A 20,968-nucleotide genomic window follows, 5' to 3' on the forward strand; every position below is an offset into this window, starting at 1 on the left:
GAAAATTTGATGGAGAATTTTTTAACAAGTCAGGGTTTCTTCACTACTTCAGCATTTTGTTTAGAGCATGGTTTTCATCAGTGGTAAACCAGTGTTAGAATCTGAAATACATGTTGTCTTTATCTCTTTGAGGTGGTCTCTCACTAGTTTCCTCTGGTGCTGTTCCTTGCTATTTTTAATGTTTGAGAGGGAGACAAGTGAAAATTCCAATTTGCTTAGAAATACGAGTTGTCCTTTGTCCTAGAAGCTAAGCTAAATACATCAGGTAAACCAACAGCTTTTAGATTGATGGCAACTCTTATAATAAAGAGATGAGATGACCAGATACTAAGTCTAATATGATGACCAAATACTAAGTCCAGCTAATATTGACAACTGAAAATTTTACTTTGCTTAGAAATAAATTTTCCCTAGCATACTAAAAGTTAAGCCAAATGCATGTGGTAAATCAGCAGGTTCTTAGGTCCATAGCAAATTTTCATTTAAAAGAGATAAAATGTCCAACTAGAAAGTCTGGTTATTATTTGACAAGTGAAAATTCCATTTTGTCTTGAAATACAATTTTCCTTCCACCCTACAAATTAGGCTGAGTACATGCGGTAAGTCAAGAGTTTCACAGATACATGGCAAATTGTCATAAAATAGGTAAATGTCCAAGTAGAAAGTCTAGTTACTGCTTGACAAGGGAAAATTCTACTTTGTTTTGAAATACAATTTTCCCACTACATAAGAAGTTAAATACAGGTGGTAAATCAACAGCTTCATAGATCCATAGCAAGTGCTCATAAAAATGGATTAAACTGTCCAAATACAATGCCCAGTTATTATTTGATAAAAGTAAATCTGCTCATTAACACCTTTTTTTGCTTTACACGCAATCTTGTGCAAAATGGGTAAGAAACAGTCAACACTGGGAAATATCTGAGAAAATCCAAAATTCACTTAGGATACTAAATGTCAAAAAAGTGTTTAAAATTCTTGTCTATTAATGGGGGGGTTAATGTTTTGGTAGATAACACAAATGTTATCTAAAGTATTTTTCTATCAAAGTTGTATTTTTATGTTTATTTTTAATATTGTTTTGCTGTTTCAGATTTGAAAAGTTTTATAATTACTTACCTGTTGATATTGTTTTCTTAGAAAATTATATTTCTAAGCAAAGTAAAAATTATTGTATATGTTGAGAAATAAAAGCACAAGGAAATACACCAAAATAACTATGTGTATGTTATAATAGTGAAGTCAGGGGAAATTCTCAGTTCTCTAGTTTTAAATATATATGTACTAATGTTGTTCATCTAAAATTTTAATTAGAAAAAGTAATTAATATCATTTCTTTAAAAAAAAACCCTCTGCAAATTTACTGTTATTTGACTGTTAGGTCTCTTTGGAAAGAAAATTAAATTGAACCCCTTTTTTATTTTTAAAAATAATATGCAGCTCTATGAAAAATATATATTATTTTGGTACATAAGTACGCATAAAGAAAGTCTGAAAAAGTAAACTCCACATGTTTACGGGGTTTAGCTCAGGATGAAGAAGTTACAGGTGATCTTGATTTTCTTGATTTTTTCCCCAGTTTTCTGGAGTTTTTTCTCCTGAATTTTGTACAGTAAGTAGGAATTCAGTATGATAAAAATAATACTAAAGCTGTTTTTATATTAAAAAATTCTGGTTAACATTTTGAAATAAAAGATTAAATTGGTCCAAAGCGGTTCAAACTTTAAGTGTCTTGGGATCAATTTTTAAACTTTCCTTTTCCCTACCATCTATACTGGTTTTTAATCTCATGTTTTAGAAAAAGAAATCTATCAGTTAACAATTAGATGAAGTAACTTTTCTACATTGAAAAAAAGTCTAAGGGGTTGATAGTTTGGCGGTCATGAGAATGGTACTCTGGCAAACATAAGAATTCTAAAATTATTTTATCTTGCAGGAAAGGATGAACATCGTAAGATTAAAAGGCACTTCTAAAAAGTATAATTGTGCTCACCCAACTTCCTAGAAAAATATCTCTCATTATTGGAAATCTTCACTTCATTCATTCATTCATATATCGGATGGTCAACATTTCATTTTTGATAAAAAGTAAAATCTCAGTAAATGTGCTCCAGTTTTGTTTATTCCTAGAAAAGCTAGCTTTAAATGCAATCCCTGACACCCTGTCATCTACAATGGGCCAAATTCTTATTTATCCCATACGTATAAATAATCTGTAGCAATGTTACTAAAATATGCTCAGTTTTAGCCTTCAAATACAAATGTGTCTCATCCGTATTTCAGGAACCTCACTCAGCTGTAGACAATTTAACTTAAACTTCTTTTTCTAAGATTATCAACAAATTGTCCTTTTTCTCAGAGCCTAACACTTTGGGGCGCTTAAATGGAAATCCTGTTATGGCTTTTTTTTTTTTTTTAAGCATCCTTCTTCATCAGCATTTTAAAGGCTTGTAACCCCCTGCAATTTTATCTAAGGTAAAATATGTATGTTTATATGCATAAATACACAAAAACATTTGTGGCCGAATCTCAGCAACACGCTTGAAAGGATTAAACATGCGGTTACCGTGACTAAATGTACTCATTCTCTCTACAAGATTTAGAAAAATGTAACGTTGCAGGGAGAACTAGGTCTCTGTGTAAACCTTGTAATCACCACCAAAAGGCCATAGCTGGGAGCTTCCGAAGCCTCCAAGCACATTGGAGGCATCCACAGCTGTTTTTAATTGTTTTAGCTTTTCAAAATAGTGCACTTGGTGGGGCAAACGGTGTGGTTTGCAGCGTCTCTGGCCCCCAGCCGGGGTTAACCCTGACCTGAACGCCCTGTTTAGCTCCCAGAATTTCATGATTCCGCTTCCCCGCTCCATAAAACCTAAGAAAAACGAGATCTCCGCCGGAGAAATGCTCTTAGGAAGAGGGGGAATTAGGTGTTTCAAATTGCACATTTTTGTGATCTCTCCCGTTCGGATTCAAGGAAAGGAAAGACAGGACGTGTTTGTGTGGAAAGGGACGAAGCTTGACACCCATTTCCTATGGCTTGTCTCCGGGCCGCAGCGCCCCATTCGTGTGGTAACAACCCCCAGAAAAACGGGCAACGACCCCCAAGTCTTTGCTGCAGGGATGGGGAGAGGTCCACCACCAGGGCTGGGAATGGGGGGGGGGCGGAGGAATGGAAATTGGAGATGGAATTTCTGCGCGTTCTGGGCAGGGAGGGGCCCGCGGGGGCGCGGAGAAAAAGAAAAGGCCAGGGGTCAAGCCTGGGAAGGGACTCACAGGGCCCGGGAATTGGGGTATGGGGTGTCCTGGAGGAGGGGTATAGTGGGGAGAGGGGCAGCAAGAGGGGCTGACACCCAGAAAATGCACCCAGATACCCAAAACCCGGGCGGGGGATGGGGAGGCGGCGGCCTGTTGGCCCCAGGACCTCCCGTCGCGCGCGGGCCACTAACCTGTCAGCAAGAAGGTGCCAGTGGTCGCGGGGCTCATCCTGCGTGTCCCCCGACCCTGTCCTGTCCAAGCACAAGGGTCTCCCAGTTCCCACCACCGGGGCAATTGCATTCTTGGCCTGGCTAGGCCGGCCGTCCTCGATTCTCCCCTCCCCTCCCTTTCTTCTTTCCTCCCAGCTTGGCCAGTTCAGCATCAGCATCCTGCACCCCCTCCTTAATCCCGTACTCCCTCTAGCGGCGGGCCAGTGTAGCGTGGCCATCGCCCCCACCCCCATCCCCCATCCCCCCCTCCGCCCCCGCTCCCCTCCGCCCCCCTAACTCGCAGAGCACGCTGGGATTTGGCGCCCCCCTCCTCTGTTCAGCCTATATAAGGCTCCCAGTCGGCGTTCCCGGTACACGCGCTTCAACTTCGGTTGGTGTGTGTCGAAGAAACCTGACTGCGACCTGGGGAGAAGAGCGAAGAGGGTCCACCGAGCCTCGCGAAAGGTCCGCTGAGCGGGCTCGCGTCCGGAGCCACTCCGGGCTGCGGAGCACCCAGCGGAACCCACGCCTGGCACAGGTGTGGGATCCCGTCCTCCTGTCTTCGCAGAGGAGTCCTCGCGTGGTGAGTATGCGGTGAGGATGTTTCTTTTATTAAGATCACATTCATTCTCTGTCCTTTTCGGGAGCTGCGGGAGATGGAGTAGTGCCCCTGAATGTCTCCACGCAAATCTTGTCACGCCTTCACTGGCAGTACCCCAAAACAGAGTGGAGAAACCAAGCCTTCAGGGCTTTGATTTCCAGGACTCAAGTCCAGATAAGTGCTATAGACAGACATGAGCTGCAGACAGACATGAGCTGCAGACAGACATGAGCTACAGAGCGATTTGCAATTTGCTCTTCAAAAGCGCTACGTAGTGATAGGCGCTACAAACTAATTGGCGCTTCAATGCGCTATAAGCTGATAAGCGCTTCAAATACGCTATAGACTGGCGCTTCCAATGCGCTACAGGCTGATGGGTGCTTCAATGCGCTACAAACATAAGCGCGTCAAATGCGCTATAGATAGATGGGCGCTTCAGTTGCGCTATAAACTGATGGGCGCTTCAATGTGCTACAAACCATTATGAACTGCAGCAGTATATGAGCTGCAGACTGATGACTGATTTGCGCTTTAAATGCGCTACAAAATCTGAGCTGCGGAAGATTAGCGCTACAAAAATGATACCATTCGCACTACAACAGCGGTTCATTGTGCTCCAAGGCACAGGAACTGCAGAGGTACATGAGCTGCAGAGAATTTACACCTAAAATGCGCTGTAAAGTAATAACAGCTGCAGAGGTATACAAGCTGCACTGTTTTACGCTACAAAGAAACCAGCTGTAAAGGGACAAGAGCTTCAGAGTAAGATTACTCTGTCTTCTTAGTGGGGGACCCCACCCTTTGTCTCTAACACACCTTTTGGAATGGCTCCCACTATGTTTTTTTGCAGGACGGTTGTCTGCATGATGGTGCTGTTAGACAAAATGGAGCCCCGGGCAAAAATTAGTGTTTAACATTCTGCCCACACCATTCCTGCTATAGCAGTGGAGTGGAGGGGCGCTGACTTGAGTGTATAAGGGAATCTTTTGGTGGTGGCAGAGCGGGCTGCCTTGCCTAGTTGCGCTTGACTGAAGTGGCGGTGTAGTTGTGAAGGTGGCGCGAATTGGCGTCCAGCAACAGTTTGTGGAAACTGTTGGTTTGCTTAGTATGGGGGGGTGTTGGATCTGGGGGTGATTGCTCTGTTGGATGAAATGAATCTGGCTGTGGAGGCTGGTGGGAGGGGTTTTGGGAGGGGGGATCCTGGGAGAGGCAAACAGCCAGTCTCAGACCTGCCCCGCCCATTCTAGCGCGCCTTCTCTGCAGTATCTGCTCAGAGCGTGCTTAGCGCCTCCCAGCGCCTACTCAGAGCGCGCCTCCTCTGCAGCGCGCCTTCCTAGAGCGCGCCTTCTAGACCCTCTCTCCCCAGCCCCGCCTCTCCCTGAGCCCCCTCCTCTGTGGTGGCTCCCCCACAGACCCCGCCTTTCCCTGGGCCCGCCTCCTCTGAGGCCGCTCCCTCAGACCCCGCCTCTCCGAGCCCGCCTCCTCTGAGGCAGCTCCCCCCCAGACTCCGCCTCTCCCTGAGCGCTTCTCTGAGGTGGCTCCCCCTTTCTCCCCCCTTTTCCCCCCCGCCCCCTGAGCCTGCCTCCTCTGAGACGACACTCCCAGAAAGCGCCCCTCCCTAGGCCTGCCTCCTCTGAGGTGGCTTGCCCAGACACCGCGTCTCCAAAGCTTGGCCCCTCCCTGAGCCTGCCTCTTCCGAAGTGGCCTGTGGCCCCGCCTCCTAGAGCCCACCTGCGCCTGCGCAGTGTGAGCCCCCCGCCCCGCCCTACAGGCCCACCTCCTCTGCGCCTGCGTGCCTTCACTGTTTTCCCTGAGCCTGGCTGCACAGCCCCTCCCTCCTGCGGTTTCTTGGCAGCGCCGATTTTGCTTTTTATCCACTAGTGTCTAATAAATATGAGAATAATAAATAAGAACAATTAGCAACAATGGTAATTATACCTGGGATTTACAAGCACTTTTTGCAAGTGCTTTGCATATATTAAATAACAATTCCACAATTTAAACTTGATAGTGGGTTATGAAAAGTGCTTCTGAGCGGACATGGCTGGTGCCCCTAAGGGCAATCCAGCTAAATGTTTTTACTACAAATGAAAAATAAATTGTTTTGAATGCTTTCACATTTAAGGTTTTTTTGAGACACTAAAGGACACTGGTGGTGGCTAACTGGAATCAGATTCTTTGGTGGACACAAAATAAGGAATAACTTGAACTGTGTTTCCATAGGAGTTTTAAGTGCCTTATTGGTACTCTTGGCTTGGCCTTGGGGCAAGGATGAGGTGTTTATCTGTGTGCCTATGAAGCTGGGTTTTTTTCCTTGGAACTCTAAGGGATTAGCCCTGGCTAACTTGCCTACATATTTATTAATTGTGCCTGGCACAGGGTAGGCATTCATTAAATATGTGTTAAATGACCAGAGTAAATTGGCTTATTCAGTGCCTTCTTTGGTGTCTGCAGGTGTTTTCTGTTTTTTTTCCTAAGGTGCTTTGCTGTCCTGGATTGTCCAAGGCCTTGCTTGCCTTATCTCTCACACTTAACAGGATCCAAAAAAACAAAAGTATGCATTTTTAAACTCCAGTAATGTAAGCTGTAATTATAATACAAAACTATACTTATATAAGACATTTAAAATAATTAGCTTTTTAAAAATGAAAAGCAAAAGCGAATTATTTGGGGTGAATGGAATACTTAATGGTGGTACATAATTGTCATATTTAAATTTTGTATAATCAAGTGGTTACATTACAAAATATAGATTGGAGGGTTTTAATTGGCATTATAAAATATGTATATAAAACAAATTGATGCCTTACCTTCAGTCAGACTACCATGTTTATGTTTCTAACTAAACATAACTTTTAAAACCTGGTATCCTATATTATAAGCTATAAGCCAGGACTTTGACTCCCAAATATCTATCACCCCCCACAACAAGTATACAATTTACATATTTTTACATATTTATACTTAAAGTAATTACAGCTTTCAGTTAGTCCCCAGGCCCATCTTGCCCCCCTAACCCCCACTCCCTTTGGAAATTTGTTATCTGCCTTCTTTTAAAGTTCAAAACAATGGTAAAAATGTGTGTATTAATATACTTTGCCTTTCTCAAATAGTACACATGGTACTAAAAAAGAAATTGGGACATTTGAAAATGTAAAGCAATTAAGAGTTGCTTAATGAAGTGTCATTTTCTAATGAGATATTTAATGTGCAATGGTTTTTGGCTACTCTTACTCTTCGGTGTGTTTGGGGAAAAGAAGTTTTTAGACGTCATCATGAAGAGTCAAAGATTAATCAAATGTATTTAATTCCTATATAGACTAACACTGAATTCTTTATCATATGTAAAGGTGACATCGGTCTCATGTGGCTTGGCTCTATGCTGTGTGTCCTTTCAGGTTTTAGGAATGGGGCCTCTTGACACCATCTCGGCAATCCAGCCCCTCGTAAAGGTGGGGGGTGGTTAAGGAGTCATAGTTCTGTAATTCAAATCAAGTCACAGTGCTCCTGTTTCCATGTTAACTGGTGCTGTAGTTGCTATTTAAATATTTTTAAACTTTATTTACACTGAATGTTAACCTGCCTGCCCACCCTCCTTTCATTTTTGAAAGGTTAAACTACTCTTCTCTGGGCAGTTATCTCCTTTAGGACTTAGAGTCTCACCCCAAAGTTCAAAACCCCAGAGGTGGGTACCTGATGCCTGATCTCAGTAAAGGTCAGGGGTCTCAAACTGGTGAACTTGCAGGTCAGATAAGGTCCTTAATTTGACCAGCACTGGATTAAAAATCTGTTAAAGAATTTAATGTCTTTGGGAGGGGACATGCATCCCCAAATTGCATAGTCACAGCCCCCTCCTTATTGTTTTAACTGCAGTTTCTTCTCACTTTTGTTACCTTCCTGTCTACCAAAAGCATTTGAATTTTTAACCCTTACTGATCTTCTGATTCCCTAAACAATACAATGATTGTTTGCTGATTTCTGAACATGTTGTTATATCTGTCCTATTATTGTGTTTTGCAGATGTTAAAACCATCAGACTTGGGCCTCAATAAAGCTCACCCCAGTGACTGTGATTGACATGTAGGTTGTTAACCCTCCTGACCTGGGTCAGGCAGCGCCAGGCCATGCTCTGAATGCCTTTCCAGAAGTCTTCTCTCTAAGTTTTGAAAATATTAATATCTAGATGACAGAAGTGGCACCTGAGTCACCTGACTTGTGCTTATTAGTGGTATTTTAATGGGACATTAAAACTTTTAATAAATGAGACATTTATTAAATAAAAATTTTTATTAAATAACTTCATTTTATGAAATAAAAAATTATTCCATAAAAATAAAACTTTTAATAAATAAAAATTGCACTATTTTGTGACCTTATATTTTGAGTGTCACACTAATACAGTTATCTTTCAGGAGCTGGAAATGAAACAGTGTCACAGGTTATGATGTATTATTTTCTAAACTTTCAGACTATTTAGAATATTTTATCTTGAATGCCAATTAAAACTCTTACAATGGCACAGTAATTCTGTCCCTTAAAGACTCTGCTTGCTATACAGCCACTCCAAGGACAGTACAGAACATAGAGGAAGTGGCTGGGGGTGGGGGGTTGGGGGTGCAGGGGAGGAGCCTAAAGGATTATGAGGGGTTTTAAGGAAGGAGGAGGAAGGGGCATGTCTCTACAGCCAGAGACCAGGCTGAAGTACGCATGCATCACGTTTGATTACCACCGCCTTTTGTTTTTCCTCGTACCTTATTGAAATACTAGCTATTTTTCGCCTAACTTCTTTGAATAACACGTTTATCTTTGTGAGTTTTTTAATTAATATAATTAATTTAGTGTCCATTTTTGCCTTGATGGGTCAGAGAAGAACAGGTGGCCAAGACTGCCAAATTAAAATTTAGTGAACAGGCAATCTTGCCTGCTTTTATAAATTATGTTTTTAAACTTTTGAGCACTTTCTTGAAGTTTTCCCAATATGAGAATTTAATGCTCATTTAAAAAATATTAAAAAGTTAAAATAATTAAGTTACTATAAATGCATTTAACCCTCTTTTTAGGCAGTACATAGGCACTGTTGTATGATTTATTGTATGTATGATTTATTGTCACCATACCCATAATTAAGACCTTTAATCTCCCCACTCCCCCTAACCCCCCATATAGCTACCCATCACCTAGGAAGGAGTACAGCCCTGTCCTGCTCTAAGTTACCAACTTTTGGGTGGGGCTGTGCTATTAAAAACTTGTTTCAAAACCAGAAGTTGCAAATTGGTGACCTGCAAATCAAATGAGGCCATGGATTTGTTTGGCCAACAGTGTATCCAAAGTAATAAAATTAATTAATCTTTAGGTGGGAAATGCATGCCTAGGTTGCCATAGTTGCAGCCCCCTCCCTGTTTTAATTTTAGCCTCTTTACACAGAAAGTTACCTTTCTTATTAATAACTTTATTAATATTAGCTAACAGTTGAATATTCACTGCTTTTCCTGCATTATTTAATTAAATCCGTATTATATGTTTGAGGTGTACTATTATTGGGCTTCTTGGAATGTCCCATTTCATAGCCCAGCTCTTCCTAGCCTAGGAGTTATCAATTAATATTTGTTGATTGACTGCATAATAAGGAGGGAAACTGATAGACACATGTTGCTGCTCAGTGCCACTTCTGTCCCGTAGGGAATTCTCTTTGGGAAATCAGATTACGGTCGGATTTAGACAATCCTGTGGGTTTTGTGACAGTTGTTGTTTGTTTTGATAATGACTTAGTAACCTCCATGGAGGTAGTGCCCCCTTCCCCCAGGGTTGATGAATATAAGCATTGTGATTCTAATCCCCCCACTCTTTTTTTTTTTTTTTTTTTGGTTCCCTATTGGCTGGAATATTAGCAATTTTTCAGGTAACTTGTCTAATAACTCATTTTGGCTCTACTTGTGTGTTTTTATTTGGTCTCCATCTTTGACTTGAAAGCTTCTTGCAGTGCTCTCTTGATACAAAACTATTTGTTTAGAATGTCTCAGCATTCTTTTATAATCAGTGAAGGTAAATTTGCTGTTGATATAGTTATGAATTGTTGAATCATAATAAACAGGTAACCTTTGAGGAGAAAAAGGTCATTTGGACATGAAAAAGTAGAGTGCTTTATGTTATCTATTATCTTAATTGATTAACTCCTTTCTCTCTTTTGCAAGATTTGTGTTTGTTTATTAATTATTAATATAAGCAAGTAGAGCAAAGAGATACTTTAAATACTCATGTATTTAAAGTATTTTAGTAGATACTTTAAATACTCATGTATTTAAAGTATTTTAATGGCTGGATACTTTAAATACTCATGTATTTAAAGTACTTTAGTGGCTACTTTAAATGCTAAAGTCTTTTTTGTAATGTGCTGCTTTGAATGTGTATGTTAAATTTATGTTTTTATCTTCATTTACAGAAACAAAAAGCTTTTGAAAACAAAAAGAAGAAAGGGTGGAAGAGGAGGCCAGGATCCGGGCCTCCATCCCCACAGGAGCGAAGCTACACCCGGGAGGTCTCCTCCCACCCCATCTCTCACCCTGGGGCCCGACTGCCCACCTCCTCCTCCTCCTCCTCCCCCCAACGGCCCCTCCTCCTCCTCTTCCTCTTGCTCCTCCTCCTCTTCCTCTTCTTCATCCTCACGCAGCGCCCAAAGGGGCCAGTACATCCCCAACCTGGCCGAACGAAGGCGGGACGATCTCTCTGAAGAGATCAACAACCTCAGAGAGAAGGTCATGAAGCAGTCCGAGGAGAACAACAACCTGCAGAACCAGGTGCAGAAGCTCACAGAGGAGAACACCTCCCTTCGTGAGCAAGTGGAGCCTGCCCCTCAGGATGAGGAGGATGACATCGAGCTCCGAGGTGCTGCGGCGGCTGCTGCCCCACCTACTCCGTTAGAGGAAGAGTGCCCAGATGACCTTCCTGAGAAGTTTGACGGCAACCCAGACATGCTGGTTCCTTTCATGGCTCAGTGCCAGCTCTTCATGGAAAAGAGCACCAGAGATTTTTCAGTCGATCGCGTCCGCGTCTGCTTCGTGACAAGCATGATGACCGGCCGTGCTGCCCGCTGGGCCTCTGCGAAGCTGGAGCGATCCCACTACCTGATGCACAACTACCCAGCCTTCATGACCGAAATGAAGCACGTCTTTGAAGACCCTCAGAGGCGAGAGGCCGCCAAACGCAAGATCAGACGTCTGCGCCAAGGCATGGGGTCAGTCATCGACTACTCCAACGCTTTCCAGATGATTGCCCAGGACCTGGATTGGAACGAGCCCGCCCTGATTGACCAGTACCACGAGGGCCTCAGCGACCACATTCAGGCAGAGCTGTCGCGCCTCGAAGTGGCCAAGTCGCTGTCGGCGCTGATCGGCCAGTGCATCCACATCGAGAGAAGGCTGGCCAGAGCGGCCGCAGCTCGCAAGCCGCGCTCCCCGCCGCGCGCACTCGTGTTGCCGCACATCACGAGCCACCACCAGGTAGATCCGACTGAGCCTGTGGGCGGCGCCCGCATGCGCCTGACCCAGGAAGAAAAAGAAAGACGCAGAAAGCTGAACCTCTGCCTCTACTGCGGAAATGGAGGTCACTACGCCGACAACTGTCCTGCCAAGGCCTCAAAGGCTTCGCCGGCGGGAAACTCCCCGGCCCCGCTGTAGAGGGACCTTCAGCGACCGGGCCAGAAATAATAAGGTCCCCACAAGATGATGCTTCATCTCCACACTTGCAAGTGATGCTCCAGATTCATCTCCCGGGCAGACACACCCTGTTCGTCCGAGCCATGATCGATTCTGGTGCTTCTGGCAACTTCATTGATCACGAATACGTTGCCCAAAATGGAATTCCTCTGAGGGTCAAGGACTGGCCAATACTGGTAGAAGCAATTGATGGACGCCCCATAGCATCGGGCCCAGTTGTCCACGAAACGCACGACCTGATAGTCGACCTGGGAGATCACCGTGAGGTGCTGTCATTCGATGTGACTCAGTCTCCGTTCTTCCCCGTCGTCCTAGGGGTGCGCTGGCTGAGCACACACGACCCCAACATCACATGGAGCACCCGATCGATCGTCTTTGATTCTGAATATTGCCGATACCACTGCCGGATGTATTCTCCAATACCTCCGTCACTCCCACCACCAGCACAGCCGTCGTTTTACTACCCGGTGGATGGATACAGAGTTTACCAACCAGTGAGGTACTACTATGTCCAGAATGTGTACACTCCAGTGGATGAAAACGTCTACCCGGACCACCGCCTGGTTGACCCTACCATTGAAATGATACCTGGAGCACACAGTATTCCCAGCGGACACGTGTACTCACTGTCCGAACCCGAAATGGCAGCCCTGCGAGATTTTGTGGCCAGAAACGTGAAAGACGGGCTGATTACTCCAACAATCGCCCCAAATGGAGCCCAAGTTCTCCAGGTGAAGAGGGGGTGGAAACTGCAAGTTTCCTACGACTGCCGAGCTCCCAACAGTTTCACCATCCAGAATCAGTATCCTCGACTCTCTATTCCAAATTTGGATGACCAGGCTCACCTGGCAACGTACACTGAATACGTACCTCAAATACCCGGATACCAGACGTACCCCACATACGCCACGTACCCGACCTACCCAGTAGGATTCGCCTGGTACCCAGTGGGGCGAGATGGACATGGACGATCGCTCTATGTCCCCGTGATGATCACTTGGAATCCGCATTGGTACCGTCAGCCTCCGGTACCCCAGTATCCGCCGCCGCAGCCGCCGCCGCCGCCGCCGCCGCCGCCGCCGCCACCATCTTACAGCACCATGTAAACACTTGTCGTGTCCTTCAGGATCTCTACCCTCAGATTTACTCCTGTTCAGCTTCTCAATCAGTGACTGTGTGCTAAATTAGGCTACTGCATCTTCAGGCCAACCTGAGGCACAGCCCTCTCTGAGATGGCTACGGAAAGGTCAGGGCCACCCTGGACTGGCGCACAGCCCAAAAAAGCACCAAAAGACCTCCTCCGCCATTTTCTGAGAGCGACAGAATATTTACCAACAACTTCTCTCTCGGTTTCCCACCTTAACTGCCAATTTAACTAAAATTCGTAACAAGTTTACTTCCCAGCGAATCCTGGAAGCCTGGGTTTTACCTGCTAAAACCCCTGTCACCATCTAAATTAATAGGCTGCCAGATTCCACATTTAACAGTTACAGAGAAGCTGATGCAAACACAGGAAATGCTGATTTCTTTATGGAGGGGGAGACACGGAGGAGGACGACTTGAATTTTCTTGCAGTCTCGGTACTCTCTTTACATCACTGGAGGACCGACGCCTTATTAAGGAAGCCAGAATTGTTGGTGCAGTGTAAAACGGCTTCCGTGATCTTTTTGCTGCACCCTTAGAAACTTCACCATCTTCAAACTCCACATTCATGGTTCCGTTAATTCTCAAGGAGCAGCAACTGGACCGGTTCTCACAGGAGCAGGCAAAACCCCTGCAACAGAAACACCTCAGGCCTCAGAAGGAAGTGCTCTCTCAGAAAGGACTCTTGCATGTTGAGTGTGCCTTCACACCCTGGTGCAAATCACATGTACCCAAGAACTCTGGCTTTCTCACAACACCTTACCATCATCATGCTGGTAATGGCTTCCATAAAATGTTAAACCTGGTAACCAGAGACTGTTGGTGGCTCCAGGTGTGTTAGACGTTTCTGAGGCGTGACTACCTTGCAGTCCCATACTTAGCTCTTAAGAGACTCTGAGTTAACGTTACCAATGTATCCTGGTACTTAAGAAGAAATTTCAGGAGTGTTGTTAATTGGCTGGAAGAGGATCACCTGAAGTGTTGGAAGCATCTCTCCATGTGTCTGCCTCCATATGCATCTGGGCATTTCATCATCAGTCCCCTCACTAGACTGTAGCACGAGGATGCTTAGAGAGGGGACATGAATTTAGCACCCAGACCCACACTCCTATGCCTGCGAGGAATATCTTTGAAGAAGAGGAATTGGGGCACTGGACACTGTCTTGAAGATTCGGACTTCTTTAGTGAGCTTTAAATCCAGAGGGTGGCCTGATGGATAACCTCACTTTAAAAGGATCAGAGTTCACACAGTGGAAAGGGGTCCCCTCTAGAGGATGGAGACAAAAAGAAGCTGCCAAGAATGAAAGGCCTCAAAGCAACTCATATGACTCAAAGCAACAGACAACACAAGCATTGTCTTCAATCCAGTGTCGACCTCTAGTCTCCTGGATGCTTTGTGTTAACCTGGGACTGCCTGACTTCTTTAGCCTGGTCTTTTGCTACTACCTTGAACTCTCTGTCTAACCTCTCTCTTTCTGTTTAATTCTTTACTACTGCCATTAACCCTGCTGCAGGATTTGTGTCATCTTTCCTGCCTGGCGCTGAGACTCCATTTTGCTGCCAAGCACGGAGAAGAAAGAGGCAGGCTTCAAGAGGCTTGTGTTTCAGTACACAACCTCCAATTGCCAAAACACAGTTTGAGCAGTAGACAACATGGTATAGATTTCAAATTGCATATCATGAAGAGGAGTCTAATGGTGAAGTTTCATTTTTCATCCACATCTTTCACCTATTCATTATCACCCACCCTTATTCTTGCATGTTTAAATACTTAAAAGTTTTAGCCGTAGGTGACTAGTGTCTTTTAACAGTGTTTTAAAGTGGTGACTGCTTTCAGAAGTTATTTCCATTGAATTACAAAGTACTACCCAATTCTTATTGTTAAACTAATTAAAATTGATAAGTAACATAGTATAAAATGTTTCTTTACTGTGAACTTCTCTTACAACACTGTGAATGAGAGGCTCCTCAGAACTGGAGTATTTGTATAGTAGTTCATCCCATTCATCTTCAATCTGCTAGTTTAATGTCATATAGAATTTCAATTTTATTAATTGGGCCTTTTAAAAATCACAAAAAGACCTACAAATTCAAAAAAGATACCTAATTGGCTAGTTAATTCCAAATAACTCTCCCCCCTCCCCCTTTCATTTTCTTCAATGGAATCCGAAAGCTTGTCAGTCACTCATGTGTTTTAGAGTAATTACCTTTAAAATGGTGCGTTTGTGCTTCTGGACTATTTTGAAGCGTCACTTCCGTTTACCTCAGATCAACCCATCACCCATACATTTGAATTCAAGTTGTTTTGTGTCAAATTTACAGTTGTCACTTGATCTTCAAGCTGCTGAGGGCCTAGAAATAGGTCATTGTCTGCAGCCCCGGCATGAGCACACGGACATTTGCCATCACTGCAAGCGGAAATCTGGAGATGTTGACCAACGACAGCAGCTGTCAGGGAAAGCATGGTGGTATGGGTCAGCTACGCATGGATGAAGACCCTGGCGCACATTTGGCTGTTTAGTAAAGCTTGTGAAAAACTGTTGGCAGTGTGTTCTATGCTTTATTGCTATATATACTATCTATAAATGTAGGTGTTAAGGATAAGTAATTTCAAATTTATTCTATAGTATCAGAATTTGATAAGTTTCCTTTCACTGAATTTATTTTGTTGCTGTTGATTATGTTTATTGGATACTTCTCTTTTTTGGCATTTTTCCCACAAAATGTCTTTATTCATAAGAAAGGAAAGAGCAAAGAAATTAAATCTCTAAGGGAGTTAGAAAGGGAGAAAAATAAAGCATAAAGGACATACAACAAAACAGAATTATTAAAGCCAATAGTCAACCTTTTTTTGAAACAAATTGGCAAATTTGGTTAACTTTTGACCCAAATTGTCGGTGTTAATTAAATCAAGGAAGAAGACGATAGGAGCTCCCATTGTTAGGCAAACCTGGAGGGAACTAGTGAAGGTCATCATGCTAAGACCTTGAAAGGGAGGAAGTTTACATACATTTCTGAAGGGTCAACTTAGTTTGAGCAATGAGGTATTTGCAGTCGATGCTGGAAAATGGAGAATTAGTTTGATTCAATCAGGTGAGGTGACATAAGGAACTTGCAGGTGCATAAAATAAAGAGGGGCACATCTATATAGTGCAGTCTGGATTTGTGTTTAAGTTTGCAGGTACCTCTTGGGCTCCTGAATTGATCTGCTTGTCATCCACCACAGACATCGAACGTCAGATACAGTTCCAAGATTGGCAACAGGGAACACTCTGCTGGGAAGACCTGGGCAGAAACGAAGGACCACCTGCCGAGAGGAAGAGCTAGGTGGGAACCACGCTGCATTTTCATGGAAAGAATGAACATCTAGTGGGACTGAAAGTTCTTTGTTGTTTCAGATTGTAGAATGTGATTGATGGAATTGGTCTGTGGAAATTGCGTTTTTTATTTCTTTATGTTATCAGTTTAAGTAATAGGGGTATACATAATCATAAGTATTTTAGGGTGGGAGGGACTATTAAGTAATCTTAAGTGGGTGGGGTTAGTTTAAAAGTTAGCATGATATTATGTATTAGATAACTCTATAAGTGGACATGTGTACTTACTTGTGATCCTTTACCCTATGATTGCTACCCCTAAAGATTTCAGATAAACTCAGAGGGAACTGCAGGGAGATCAACCTATTTAGGGCAAATTGGACATGGATAAAACTGTAGTGGGAAAAAGTTCAAAGGTGATTGGATAAATAATTTAACTTTGCCCTGGGTGTTAACTCCAGGGATCCAGATTGTGAGCAAAGCCTTTGGAAAGTTATAAGATGAGTAGATACTCTTTGAGAAATTCTTGCTGGAATGAAATTGATAATTAAGGATGGTAAATATTCATGGAAGTTACAGAAAAGTGATGAATAAGAACCCTGTCAGTGGCCCTCCTACCTGCCCCTGCCTTTTCTCCCTACCCCTACCACCTCCCTACCCTTCCCCATTTTATTGCTGTATTTCTCTCTATTTACTAATATTGTATTGATGTTATAATAAACATTCAATTAATAAAGATTTAGTGGTTAAGTGCAAACTGTGTCCTGATCATTTCAGCGTCATCCACCGACATCAAAGGAACAGGGTTGGGGGAGCAATGGGGGTGGGACAGTGGGGAGAGTGGGGGGAGGAAGGGAGAAGGGAGGGTGGAGCAATAGGGGTGGAGCAGTGGGGAGGGTCTAGGAGTCTAGAGGGAGGGTGGGGGTAAGTTTGGAAGTAGGGGGTGGTATAAAGAACACATCAATCAAACAACCCAGTATCCATTATCCAGAATACTTCAGGAAATCAACTAAATTACTCCTGGCTTCAAAACTTTACATATAAAATAAAAATAAAGCAACACAATTAATATTCTATTGATACAATATAAAATCTTTAAGATGCAAAACTTTAACATATAAAATAAAGCCACATAATTAATAGTGGTTCTATTGACATAATAAAAAAACTTTAATATCAAGCCTTCATGGAATACTTGATATTTATTAATAGAAAAATTATCAAATCATTAGTAAGGACTGAAAAGAAGACATTCCAATGAAGTAACATGGTGATGTGCTGGAAATGAGCATGTGGATTTTTAAAATACCAATTAACACTAAAAGAGTGATCATGAAACTTATGTAAAGAAAAGTGACAAATGGGGTCCATCCTATCATATTTCAGAAGGTAATGACATCAGAGTTGTAATAGGTTGCATATAGAAAACTTGAAAAAGGGACTTTAATGTGCCAGTTTCGAAGAGTTGTTGGGTTCATATAACATGGTGGTCACAGAAACATGATGGTTTATTGGGAAGGGTACTAGGAAGGTGGTGACTAAATGGAAAGAGCTGGAGCTAATGAAAACACACAATTAAAAACTGTCTCTCCTTTGAATCAGGCTACCCTGGCAAGTTGTCCATTCAGCCCAGAGTACACAGACTTCCACAGGTGTACAGAGTGGTGGCTGCAATTGGGGAAATTGGGAGTGGGGGCAAAACAAATTGCCCATCAAATGCCTGCCTGGAGAGTTACTTATAAATTAAACAATATGGCGAAAAGCTATCAATCAAATCACTTTGAAAGAAAATGGAAATATCCTATTCATCCCTGTTTTGCGACACCTAGGCTCCTCCCCATCCTGACCCCCCACCTCTCTCCATAAACCACGTGATTAAACAAAGCTTAGGGGAAACAAAAAGGTGCTGAGCTTCAAGATTGTATTAAATTAGATTATGCAACTGGATCACAAGTCTAGTCTAGAACATTAAACTTATTTTGTACAGCAATGGCAATATTTGTTAAAATCCATGAACAGTTTTACAAAACAAGTGGCTTCCCAGAGAGATATCAACAAGGTCTGTTTTGTAGCTATATGAATTACATAAAGAATCCCTCTTATCCAGCATAGTTGAGGCCAATAATTAACCAAAACAATTGTTTAAAATGAAGACCACACTATTTAACTTAAAACACATAAATATATTTTCATAAATATACTTTTGTTGGTCAATCTTTTTTTTTTTAGAGAGAGAGTATGAGTGGGGAGGGGCGGTGTGAGGGGGAGGGGAGGAGAAGAGAGAGAGAGAATCTTAAGCAGGCTCCACGCCCAGCATGGAGCCTGATGCAGGGCTCAATCTCATGACCCTGAGGTCATGACCTGAGCTGAAATCAAGAGGCAGACACTTAACTGACTGAGCCACCCAGGTACTCTGGTCAATCCTGAGAGAGATCTATGTTTCACTGATTGGAGCTCTTACCTTTCTTGAATAAGTTATATTAGTAATACAAAATAAGTTACACAACAATGGGAAAATATACAACTTTTAAAAAAACACATAAAAGTAATCAAATATGAGTGTGAAGAAGAATCACTTTTGACCCATACATCAAAAAATACACCAACAAATTCCGGATAAATCAAGAATATGAGAAGGGAGAAGAGCTTAATGGTGGGGAAAGATAAAATTATTCATGGAATAATAAAACTAAGATGAATGGTTTTGAATTCATAAATAATGTGCACAACACAATAAGAAAATATCTGGTACATACCTATAAAATATGTGATATAACTTATTATTCAAGCACCTAATATTTCATTGAAGAAATAAAGTAAATACCCATACCCAACCCCTACCGTTAGCTTCTTTTCCATCTTGTTTGAATATATGTAGAAAAAATCTGGATGGAAATAAATAAAGAAATAAATAAATGTCTGTGTGTGTGTGTGTGTGTCTGTGTCTGTGTCCATATATTTATTGATTTCCAGCTTCTTTAAATATATGTAAAAAAGAATCTAAGTGGAAGTAAATAAATAAATGTGTGTGTGTGTGTGTGTGTGTATGTGTATCTGAATATTTATTGATTTCTGGCTTCCTTAAATATATATAGAAAAGTATCTGGAAATTAATTAGCTAGATAAATAAATGTGTGTGTGTGTGTGTGTGTGTGTGTCTGGCTTCTCTAAATATATACAGAAAAGTATCTGGAAATAAATAAATAAATGCGTGTGTGTTTGTATGTCTGTATATTTATTGATTTCTGGCTTCTTTATATACAGACAAGAATATGAAAATAAATAAATAAAGCATGTGTGTGTGTGTCTGAGTGTGTCTGTATATTTATTGATCTCTGGCTTCTTTAAATATATATAGAAAAGAATGTGGATGGAAATAAATAAAGTGGTGTGTGTCAGTGTGTCTATGTCTGTATATATATTTTTAAGATTTATTTATTTAAAAGAGAGATCGAGAGCTGGGGGAGGGGCATAGGGAGAGGGAGAGAGAGTCTTCAGCAAATTCCACGCTGAGCACAGAGCCCAGCCAGGGCCTGGATCTCACCGCCCCGAGATCACGACCTGAGCTGAAAAAAAGAGTCGGTCACCTAACTGATTGCACCACCCAGGCACCCCTGTGTCTGTATATTAATTGACTTACGGGCTCCTTGAATATATATAGAAAAGAATCTCAATGAAAATTAAGTTCATGTCTGTGTCTATATGTGTCTGTATATTTACTGATTTCTAGCTTCTTTAAAAATATAGAAAAGAATCTAGGTATAAATAAATAAATGAGTGTGTGTGTGTGTGTGTGTGTGTGTGTGTGTGTGTGTATTGATTTCTGAGTTCTTTGAATATATGTAGAAAAGAATCTGGATGAAAATAAATAAATAGTGAGTGTATGTGTTTGTGTGTGTGTGTTTATTGATTTCCAGCTTCTTTAAGTATAATATAGAAAAGAATCTTGAATCTGGATGGGAATAAACAAACAAGTCTGTGTGTCTGTGTGCCTGGATATTTATTGATTTCTTTCATTGTGCCAAACACTAGACTAGGATTTGGGGTACACAGTGCTGGGCACAGACCTTACATTAGTGCAATTGAAGGATGAGCACCCAAGGATTCTCCAGCCAGAAGACCCCAACTGCTCTTTGGCACCATAGTTGCCCAAGCCATTTGTGAACAGGCACTATGTCATCATCGTTCAGTGCAAACAAAAGATCTTGTTTAATTTTTGGCATTTTAATTATTTTTGTAGAATGTATCGAATTTCTGAAATTTTTTATTTTGATTAGTGTTTATTTGAGAATTAGAAAGGCTCGATAAGAGAAAAGGAGGCTACATGTCTCTTTTCTCCCAAGGAACTCTTTCAGTGCACGCTAAAGTTCCCTAATTCTGTTCCCAGATAATCCCTAAAGATAGGTGACACAGGTACATCTAGAATACGGCTTTCCGGGAAATCAGTATAAATTACAGAATACCATTTTGATCCATGACAATAATCCCAAAGAGAAAGCAAGAGAACCTCTTGAAGATCATTAATGACTATTTTATATTTGGCCTTATAGACCTTAGATAAGAAAATCACTGAATTCAAATTAATTATCACTTGTATAACTTTGTATCATTGGCTAGTTCTTCTCAAGCAGTGCATGTCATAAACCATGGAAGAAATAGGTGGGCGTTATACTCAAAAACACCCCCTCATGAAAATTCATTATAGATAAAAATTCTTTTTAAAAATAATAA

The 20,968-nt window shown here is 42.0% G+C and overlaps 2 protein-coding genes across 4 annotated transcripts in view; one reads left to right on the forward strand and one right to left on the reverse strand.

The window, feature by feature from the left end:
- The window catches only part of SGCE (sarcoglycan epsilon), a 67,002-nt gene extending 63,361 nt beyond the window's left edge, over nt 1-3,641 (reverse strand). The window contains exon 1 of one of the 3 annotated variants that reach the window (XM_073898845.1): nt 3,447-3,641. In XM_073898845.1, coding sequence (XP_073754946.1) covers nt 3,447-3,555 — 109 coding nt within the window. In that variant the 5' untranslated portion in view covers nt 3,556-3,641. The remainder of the gene's footprint in view (nt 1-3,446) is intronic. The other 2 variants (XM_073898844.1, XM_025873266.2) reach the window with 2 other exon arrangements.
- A 169-nt stretch (nt 3,642-3,810) lies between these two features.
- Nucleotides 3,811-16,994, forward strand: PEG10 (paternally expressed 10). Its single transcript, XM_073898843.1, is given in 3 exon segments — nt 3,811-4,058; nt 10,505-11,709; nt 11,712-16,994. Coding segments are annotated over 3 exon segments (2,382 nt in total). The 5' UTR covers nt 3,811-4,053; the 3' UTR covers nt 12,884-16,994.
- The last annotated feature ends 3,974 nt before the right edge of the window (nt 16,995-20,968 follow it).

This window comes from Callorhinus ursinus, unplaced genomic scaffold, assembly GCF_003265705.2.
Source record: "Callorhinus ursinus isolate GAN/ISIS: 27379988/994484 unplaced genomic scaffold, GSC_fseal_2.0 scaffold12, whole genome shotgun sequence".
In the NCBI taxonomy this organism is placed as follows: Eukaryota; Metazoa; Chordata; class Mammalia; order Carnivora; family Otariidae; genus Callorhinus; species Callorhinus ursinus.